The sequence below is a fragment of the Harpia harpyja genome, chromosome 6 (genome assembly GCF_026419915.1).
Source record: "Harpia harpyja isolate bHarHar1 chromosome 6, bHarHar1 primary haplotype, whole genome shotgun sequence".
Taxonomy (NCBI): Eukaryota; Metazoa; Chordata; class Aves; order Accipitriformes; family Accipitridae; genus Harpia; species Harpia harpyja.
This window is the reverse complement of record NC_068945.1, coordinates 40398586-40409033: the sequence shown is the minus strand read 5'-3', so window position 1 is coordinate 40409033 and position 10448 is coordinate 40398586. Positions and strand designations below refer to the sequence as shown.

The window sequence follows — 10448 nt, the reverse complement described above, 5'->3', positions numbered from 1 at the left end:
TATTAAGCACCGCAGGGTGACCCGCTCCAGTTGTGGGGTGTGGAAAGTTCTGCTGGAAAGAACCGAGCCCACACCTCCCGGGTGCCCTCAAGGCCGAGAAGAGGCCAGCAGCCGCCGGCCGCCCCGCCGGCGCGGCCCTGAGGCGGCGGGGGCCGCTGAAGAAAGACTCCATCTCCCGGCATGCCGAGCGGGGCGGCGCGGCGGCGGAGGAGGAGCGGGGGGGGGGGGGACACGGCCGGGCGCGCATGCCCGCCCTGCCATAGCGCCCGGCGCTCACGCCTCCCCCTCAGCCGGGCTGCGCGCGGCCGAGCAGCGGCAACACCATGGAGGCCGTTCCACAGCACCGGCCGCGGCCCCGGTCCCGGCCCCGGCCCGGCGGGGCCGCCGCCGCTGCCGCTGCTGCTGCTGCCGCCGCCGCCGCCCCCGTGCCGCCGCCTCCGCCGCCGCCCCCCCCGGAGCAGGAGCGGAAGCTGGAGCAGGAGAAGCTGTCGGGGGTGGTGAAGAGCGTCCACCGGCGGCTGCGCAAGAAGTACCGGGAAGGTAACCGCGGGGGAGGGGGCCGCCACCTCCGCGCCGCCCAGCTCCCCTCACCGCCGGAGCCGGCAAAGGACGGGATGGGATGGGATGGGACGGGACGGGGGGCCGGCGGGGAGCCACTGTGCCGCGGCGGGAGGAGGGGAGCCGCCCCCGTGGGGGGGGTGGGTAGCTCCGAGAGGATCGGGGTGTCCTCCCGCGGGCGGGGCGGCCCGGTCGGGTCCCCCCCCAGCCGCTGGCGGAGCGGCGGGGGCCGGCTGGACCGCGGACCGCTGCCGAAGGGGGTGTGTCGGGGAGGAGGGGGGGGGGTTGTGGCTGGGAGCAGCTCCGGGAGCAGCTCCGGGCTCGCTTCCTGCTCCTGCCGGGGCGACCGGGGCCGCCGCAGCCCCGCCGAGGAGCCCCGGTCGGGTCTGCCGAGGTTTTGCCGCTTTCCGTGGGCTCTTGGCAGCGGAGACCCCATCCTGGCTCGGGAGGGCTCACGGCACATCTCTAGGAGCTTTTCCTGTGGGGTGTCGGAGAGGAGAACCGGTGTGGACGGATAATGCTGCGAGGTGAAAAGGTGTGCTGTACCCGTGTGTGGACAGATAATACTGCGAGGTGAAAATGTGTGCTGCACCCGTGTGTGGACGTGGGTCCGTATGGACCGAGGTTACCGCTCCGTCTGACGTTTAATAGCTCGTAGCTACAGCGAGGCCTTTCCCCACAGGCAGCTTCCAAGCCGTACCGCAGTGTTTTCCAAACTGTGGACCTGCAGGAGTGGGGAGGACAGTAGTAGGTCATGAATGCCAGAAGAGATCGAATGGTGATCTGGAGGGGCACGGGTCTTTGTGAATTCTTTGTGCTTCCTGTCTTTCAGCCGTGGAGGGATAGTTCAGGCTGGGGCACTAAGCAAAAGAGCAGGGGAAAAGCTGTTATAAAATAAATTACTCTGAGTCCTTGAAAAATCTACTTTGTCATCAGTATTAACGCCCTTATGCAAGGTTCTTATGGGTGGTATTGGAATGCTTAAAACCTCCCAGAAATGCTTTCAGATGAGTGTCAGTGTTGAGATTTGTTTGCTGAAATTTGTAGCCTCCTCAGATTGATTATAATGATCTGTTCAATCTTCTTTATAACACAGGTTACAAAAAATTCATCCATTCATTCTTTCAGTGAGACTACAGCTCTTTGCTGACCTGGTGCATACCTCAAGAAGGACACTTATAAAATGAGAACTCTTCCTGTTGTAGGCACTAGTTCTTGCTGCTTCTCTGCGTCTGCATATGACACTTCTGTTAAAGTAACAAGGTCGTTCTGCCTTCTGGACTTCAAAAGTCTGCCCGGCAGCCTGCCCATGGGATTTGGGCACAGATATCTACCTATGTAGACACTGATCAAGAGTCACTGTTTATTTTGGCCTTGGTGAGCCAAAACTGAAGGGAGGATCTCCCTTGTTCTCCTGACGTTTAGGTGAAGGAACATAGTAGGTTTTAACAGTCAAATCCTGGCAAAAGAGCCCAGCTTCGAGCAGCTCATATTTCTCTGTTATTTCAGAGTGCCTGTAGATTGAGACAGACAAACATTGGCACTGTTAACTTTAAAAAAATGCGAGCAATATCTGTAACAACTGAATTTTTTTTTAGATGAGAGCCTAAATTACATGGAAATCTATGTAAGCCTACTTCTCGGCAAAGAGCAAGTTAGTATGCAAGGCTAAGTTGTGTTTTATCTTTAGTTCAGTGTAACTGGTTAAATGAAAGAACAAATAGTACTCTTAACTTACTTCATACATCCTGTAAATCATGTGTTAGTGAAAACTTTACAGTGATTTTTCTAGTCACTCTAAATTAGCAATGTATGTATTTTCATGGAGGGAGTTAAAACCCAAACAGTTCGTGGCATCACCTCTATGCAACAAGGAAAGCTCCACCCATTACCTACTCATCCAATAGTAGGTGGTCTTTACAAGTTACTACTGATTAGTAGTCATAGTACTTCATGTTAGGTTGTTTCAACTTCAGAATTTTATTTGTGGAGTCTTTTCTCCCTGTATTTCTCTATGCTTCTAAAAACAGGCCCGAGAATCTCCTTCCTAAGTGCCTTTAATGTCATTCTGAAATTGTAATACTAGCACATGCTTGACCTCTGAAGGATCTTTTCTTGGGTTGGGTTTTTTTGGTTTTGTTTTCTAATGCTCAGAGACACTGACTGGCAAGTATGTTACCCTGACAAAATCAAGAGTTGATGGTTTGCTAGAGAGAAGTAAAAAAGCAACAAATAATTTGTAATTTCTCAGTACAAATTGAATTATAACTTGGATATGAAAAAGCAAAGGTAAAAAAATGCATCCTTTCTTATATGCTTACAGCTTGTTACACAGGGAAACCTTCCTGTCTCCACAGTGCAGTGCACCCACCTCCATATGAAGCAGAAACAGAGCTATCTGTATTATTCCAGAATCTTGTATTGTCTTTTTTTTTGTTTTGTCATTTTTTTTTTCTTTTTTAACTCTGCCTCTTCTCACGTTTGCTAGAGTTCTATGAAGCTAGTTTCCATTTTGTCTAAATAAGCAAACAGTACTAGAATTGCTGTTGCATGGACTTTGGTGCTTTGTCTGTCGATACTAAAATAGAATTGCATATTAAATTTGTTGGTAGAGGAAAAAGCATGTTGAGTATCCTTCTGAAAGCTGTATGATTATGTTGCACAGGACGGATAAGTCTAAGAAAGCCCTTGGTATTGTAATATGATCTTAAGTTACTGTCTTCTGTTAGAAGTGTCGAAGGGAAGTAGATATGTCCTTGAGACACCGAGATGTTTGTTGATAGAAGTTATACAGGCTTGATTTCAATAAGCTGATTTCTTTGAGAATTCATTTGCCTTGCTGATGTTAGCAAGCCTTGAGTTTCAATGAGCAATTGTAAAAGGCAAACCAGTGTATTACCTGACTTGCTTATAACTGGCACCATTGTTATAATTTTGTTTCATTTCCCACAATGGTTTCCCTCTTTTTTGAAGATGAGCCAGTGGAAAAGTGACAATACGCTTCAAAACTGCAAGCTAACATGTTTCTGAAGAAGTTGCATACTTGTCAAAGTGCAAAAGCAGTATTTCTTAACTAGGGATGCATCAACAATTTTTTTTGCAGTTACTAAGGAATTACTAGAGTAAAGTTTAGTCAGCATCATGTCATCTAAAGGATTGATGTGTTTTTCTTGGTGAAAAACTGTAACTCTTGAGATTCATCAAAGCTGAATCCTGGCTTCTTTTTTAATTTCTGCTTTTGTTGAACCACTTTTAATTGTAAGTATGGTGGATGGATTTTGTATGTGCTTCTGTGCTGTGGCTCATGTCATATCATAGTCCCAGAGCATGCCAGTGTACTTATGACAAGCATTTGCCATGTTCAGAATGGTTCAGCTTAAACTTTTAAGTTTGCATTGAAGTGCATTTTTTTTGTTTTCTTCAACAATTTTAACTGTATGGCTAGTGCTAACCTTTTCCTATTTTGGGGATATTGCTAATCTAGTGTGACTTCTGGTAGGAATATTTATATTTTCTCCCTTTTTCATCTCCTTTTCTTTTTGTCCTTTTCAGTTTCCTTCCCTTCCCCTTACGCTCTGCCTGTTGTTAATGAGGAAATAAGGAAGGGAAGCATGTAATCGTAAATGCTATGGCAGATTTGGTATTTTGTGATTATAGGACACACTTTTTTTTTTTTTTTCCCCTCTCTCCACTGTGGATGCTAAGGCATTATTGTATGTCATATATTTTAAAATGGTTTAATGAAGTTTAACAAATGAGTGTGGATTTTTTAGTGTGAAGAAAAAAAATGTGTATTTTTTTAATTAAGGTGATTGGTCCCTATCCACACTGAGTGAATGTCAACTAAATTAGCTAATCAAAGTTATTTCAGACTACTTTAAGGCAGTGATAGTGTGAACAGTGAACCAGTCTAGTGGTTCCTAAAAATTCCTCAGGTTAGCCTATAAACTTTGTCTTCATGAAGAAAACATTCTTAAGTGAGAACAAAACATACCGAGGTGTGAGGTGTAACGTGTTCACGTAGGAGTGTATGTCATTAGCATAGGACTCATGTTTTTCTGAAGTTTTATTCCTGCTTCCTGTCCAAAATGGATTAGTTTAATCTTAATTACCTTACACACCAGGGTAAAATCCAAAAGCTGAAACAGTTCTCAGGGGCTCCGTTATTCACTTATGAGAAACTTCAGGGTCCTGCATGCTTAACACAAGCACTTGAAAGTATGGAAATTAGCGTTTTTCATGAAACCTGAATTTTTCCTACTAGCCTACTACAACATGGGGATGGGGAAAAAAACAATGTTTGGTTTAGTCTCTTGCTCTTGGTTCAGTTGCCTGGTACCATAGGTGACCCCGCATTTTACAGGATTTTCCTCTATGCATCTCTTAGGCACCTGAAGCCATGGGCTGGAGCATGTTGTATGAGTTGCATATATGCATGTATGTTGTGTATATTGCATGTATCTTGATGTCTGTCAAGCCTGACAGACAGGCTTGTAAAAGCAGGTTTAGTGGTTTATAGGGAACTAAACATGATCTGTTGGACATCTGCTATGTGGTATTAGTTTGTTTGTTTCCAGTTGCTTGTAGCAGCCAAGTAGGTTTAATTTTTACTGTGATAAAAACCCCTTCCGCTGATACAGAGGCAGCCTTTTTTTCTCCGAGTTGTTGATTACCTTTGTAGTCATGCAGAGCTGTATTTATCAAGTAAACATTTTCTGTGCAGCATGACCCTCAGTTATAGATGGTTTTGTACGTAGTCTGGACCCTCTACTTCTCCCTGGAAATCCCTTGTTGAGTACAAGTGGAAAAAATTTGCTGAGGTATCTGTAAAGGTATTTTATGAAATATTTTGCTGTGTGTTTGCTAAACCATTTCATTTCTCCTTCCATACACCCGTTAAGGCTGTTCAGGCTTAGAATCACACAGAACTGGTATTTGTCCTGATACTAGTCACTGTATCACAGAAGCTGATAGAAGCATTTCTAGGTGGCAGTTTGATTCCTTAAAAGAAAGATTTGTTGAAACTTCAAAGAAATGGTAATAACTTTATTAAGAGGTTTTTCAAATCCAGAAAGTTAGGAAGAATTTACAGGACCCTGCCTGACGATAATAAGTAGCCTGAGTAGGTAAGTGGTTTAGACATTCATGTGAGAAAAGTGTCGTTCTGAAGTCAGTTGCTTTATGGTCTCTTCCTCTCTCATGTTTTTCATGAAAAACCTTGAGAGAGCTTAAGTTCTTCCTGATGTGAAACAGGAAACATTTTGAAATAGTGGCATTTTTCACAGGACAGGAAAACTTTGTCACCGAACTCTACACGGTAAGTTAACAGTTACTCCTTTTTGTTAAATATAAGTGGTTTACTGTAAACCTAAGTTTTCAAGATCTCCATTTGTCTTTCCCCACATGCATTAATTTCTTGGAAGAGGGAGACATTTTGCAGTATTAACTGTTACATTTTCAAGCAATAGGAACTAAATTCCATTTCATTAAAATTAAAATAAAGTTAAAATTGATGCAGTTTTATGACATGAACATTAAGATACGATTGCCCTTACAGTTTACATACCACAGTTTTATAGTGAAACTTTCATTAGAAATCCCATAATATTTTACAGTTTGGGGGTTTTAATCATTGGTATCATTTAGTTAGCCCACAAATTTTGAAAACCCGCTGGCTACAGCACAGACTTGCATCTGCTGAACAAACAGCTATATGTAACCTCCTTCCCTGCTCCTTTATTGCCTTGGTGGGGAAGATGGTGTTCCTATTGCAGGATCAGAGTAATGAATCTGTATCTGTGCCTCAGCTGCTTCTGATTTTTGCTCCTGCTTTTGCACAAATCTACCAAAATCAGTAGTTTCTATTAACGTGTTCATCTCAGCATTGGTGTCATTAAGGTGCAGCGCAGTCCATCCCAGAAAGTCGGGTTTGGGGAAGAGGAGAGAGGGGTGATAGTTTCCAATAGAGTAGATCCAACACCTGGGGGCAGTAATTGCTTAAACCACCACAAATAGGCTCCCCACTGTTCGTGTGACAGCCATCAGAGATTTATAGCAGATCGGAGACATAGATCATTCTTCAGGGTGATATAAGCTGGCCCCCAGTAGATGCTTTAAATAGCAGATGAATTGTACCCTGGGAGTCTGTTTAGCGTAAACAGATAGATATGAAGTTTACCTGACAGGTCAGACATAAAAATCATTTGGTCAAATGAATCCTTTCTATGTGAGTAAAAGGGAGGAACATTGATGTTGAGATAGAGGAAAATGAGATGCTTGCACTTTGTTGTTGTTGTTAAGATTTTATTGTGAAATATTTCAGGTAAATCCCAAGAACTGTAGAGCAAACACTAGTCAGACAAGAGAAGAAAAACATTAGCTCTGACTGCTTGAACTTTTTCCAAGTTGAAGTTCATGGTCAGTATTTAGACATGTAAAATTGGAAAACCGTGGGGCCAAAAATACCTAATTTTGTCTTTCAAAAAAATACTGGATATGCTGTTTTAGTAAGACAGATGTTCAGTAAGTTTCTAGTTTATCTTGTATACACTAAAAGTTGTAAATAGCATAGTATTAGCTGATATTCCTCATGTAATTAATTTTATTAATCATTGCCACAGTATCCAGACATTTAGTAGTACAGCTAAACTTCAACTGACCAGTCACTGTTAATGGGGAAATTTTGTCAGCTATTCATAGGAATTTGATTTCAACTTTAGCCTAGTGGACAGTACAGGGTTGCTTTTCCCATTTACTGCTTAGAATGTTGTAGAAGCTAGTTTACTGTTTCCAGCAAGTAAGTGAGAGGCGGTCTTAAGAGGCTAAAAATGAGATGGATTTTTTTCATTTTGCAGTGCATTGCCATCAACAACAAAAAAGAAAGCTCAAAGATCTTGCTAGGCATTGCTATGGCCAGCAGCCTGTCATCTGAAGTTATCCAGCATTGTCATGGACACTTGTTAATTGTGGGGATAGGTTGCTTTTTACAATGAGCAATTCAAAAAGCTTTATTAATAACTATTGTACGAATATGAACATGTCACTTCTGCTTCTGTCTTTCATTGTTAGTCAATGTATTGAGCTTATTTTCTCTTCTACCAGAGCCATCAAAGGTGTACATAAGAAGGCAATGTGCTGTTAAATAGAAGTATTGAAAAGGGAGTGGATTGAATCTGGTTTTTTTATGTTACCAATTTATATCAGCATGTAGGTAACGAAGACTTCAAACCCTTAAACCCTTGTTTGGTCTTTTTTCTTTTTTCAATTACAGCTACTTTGATTTCAGAAAATTTTAGTTTTCTAAGAGGAAATAATGGCTGTTCTAACTCCAGTTTTTCTCAAGTGTTAAAAACCTGTTGCTTTTGAGGCGAGTTGTTGATTAAGATCTAAACCCACATTGCTTCTACCTGAAGTTTAAGTGCACAGTGTCAGTTAAGTTTTGGGATGCAAGATCTTGTTCAGTGATGGATGAAGTATTTTGTACTTGTTTTTGAGATTGTCAGAGATGACTGCACTGTTTTTCTGAAGAGCACTGATGGAATTAAGGAAAATAGTAATTACAAAACTTCTCTCATGGGTGCAGATAGTACTTTTAACTCTATATGACTTAACTGTTTTATTGCTTGATAAAACAGAATGATTTGAATCAGTTGTTTGGGGTTTTATCGCATTCCAAAATGAAAAATATTGCCTTTAGCAAAACTGAGCTCTGTTTCTTCTATATACAGGGGGTTGTGTTTTGTTTAAAATACCAATTGATATGGTTTGTTCCATCAGAAGTTGAAGAATAATTGACTAATTTTTCTATTTATTTCATAAACATACCTTAAATGACAGTTCCATTTAACACTCTATAAAGAAATGTCTTTTAAAAATAAAAAAGACAAACAATAGGATGGAAGAAGGCTGGACTTTTGTTCTTAAAAACAGACTGCCTGGAGAGAAGAGTTACGGTGTGGGGATTGTCCCACCAAGAACGGCAAACCTGGTCTTCTCAAGCTGTGCCGGGGACCTTTGATGAGATCTTGTAAATAAATGTGGAATGAGGGGAGTTATTCCTGAGCTTGTATGATTCTTTCTTCTTTATTAAAAATGTTTTCAGTTGTTGAAACTTACAGGTAACGTTAGGTCTCTATTGCTGTTACCCACAATTAAAACTATCTTGTAATTAGGATCATTTAAAAATAACTTCTACATGCCTGACCTGTTCTCTCTGTGACAGGATTCAGCAACTGCTGATTACTCTGTGGTTACATTTGGGTATGATTTGGCTATTCTGTGGGCAGTATTAATGTGGGTGGAAACTCTTTAGAGGGTTTCATCTGTTCTAGGCAAATGGTATTGGATTTTTGTTATTGCATTAGAAAAGGCTGTATTACAAAGAACCTACATGTTGGTCAGTCATTTGTTCACTGGCAGATTTGCTAGAAAGAGGTGGGCTCTGGGCTTTTTTGTTTTTTAAAGGAATAGTTAATCTTCAAGGTGAAGAGTAGGTAACTTATTTTCTAGGCAATTCTGGATAGAGAGACTCGTAGAATGATAGAATGGTTTGGGTTGGAAGGGACCTTAAAGATCATGTAGTTCCTACCCCCCTGCCACGGGCAGGGACACCTTCCACTAGACCAGGTTGCTCAAAGCCCCATCCAACCTGGCCTTGAATGCTTCCAGGGATGGGGCATCCACAGCCTCTCTGGACAACCTGTTCCAGTGCCTCACCACCCTCACAGTGAAGAACTTCTTCCTTACATTACCCCTTGTGCTATTGCAACATGCCCTTGTAAAAAGTCCCTCCCCATCTTTCCTGTAGGCCCCCCTTAGGTGCTGGAAGGCTGCTGTAAGGTCTCCCCGGAGCCTTCTCTTCTCCAGGCTGAACAACCCCAACTCTCTCAGCCTGTCTTCATAGGAGAGGTGCTCCAGCCCTCTGATTGTCTTCATGGCCCTCCTCTGGACTTGCTCCAACAGGTCCATGCCCTTGAACAAGAGAGGAGACATTAAATAGTTTTAAAGAGAGCAAGCATTAAATAATTTAAAAATAATGTAACTGTAGTGATTTGAGAGGTGTGTATGACTCCTGTTACGAGCCAGTCTTGCCAATCACGCTTTTCAGCCGGATGTTGGCATAACTGGTTCCTTGATGGGGATCTGAGGTGTATGAAGATCTCTGCAGAATCAGCGCTCAAACTAGGTTTTAAATCACATAAAAGGTGATGTCTAAATGCATAGTAAGAGTGTTGAGTAGTGTTAAACTTTATGTTATGGTATGGTTATGAGTATGTGAGGTGAAAAGCACAAAAATCAAATAGTAACTTTAAGATGTGATCAAAGATGCAAGGCTTTTGTTTATTCCGTTAGATTAGCCTACCACAAACTTCTGTTTAATTTACAGCATTATTGATTGCTTAACAGAAGATTTTATTTCTTTTATTTCTTTAGTAACAATTAGTTTTGTGGTGAAACCTTCCTGCATATTTTACTGCCTTTTTGGTTACACAAGCAATGATTCATAAATAAATGTTTAACTCCACTAGAGTTAATGCAGTATTTGCACATGGATTATAATGTGTTTGAAAAATTTAATACATAGCTCTACTGTGTTCTGGGTATCGGTTTGAAATTGGATGCTGCAAGACCTGTTGTAGTCACTACCTCAAAATCTCAAGAGGTAGGAAGTGTTATTTGCATTAAAGCACGACATCAACTCGGTATTGGAGCATGATGCTGGAATTAAAGTTCCTGTAAATCTAACGTACCTGTCTGTGCCTTCTCAAAGCTCACCCTGGAGAAGAATGGGGGGAAGAAAACCCCAAACAACTTAATGCTATGGTACTTGCTCAAAGGAAACTGGATCTCAGACCCTTCTTTGAAAGTCCATGCACAATGGTGCCAGTGTC

General features: G+C 42.2%; 1 protein-coding gene across 1 annotated transcript in view; it reads left to right on the top strand.

The window, feature by feature from the left end:
• The first annotated feature begins 238 nt into the window (after window positions 1-238).
• Window positions 239-10448, top strand: part of BMT2 (base methyltransferase of 25S rRNA 2 homolog) — a 37757-nt gene continuing 27547 nt past the window's right edge. Inside the window, exon 1 of the mRNA XM_052789784.1 lies at window positions 239-540. Coding sequence (XP_052645744.1) covers window positions 324-540 — 217 coding nt within the window. The 5' untranslated portion in view covers window positions 239-323. The remainder of the gene's footprint in view (window positions 541-10448) is intronic.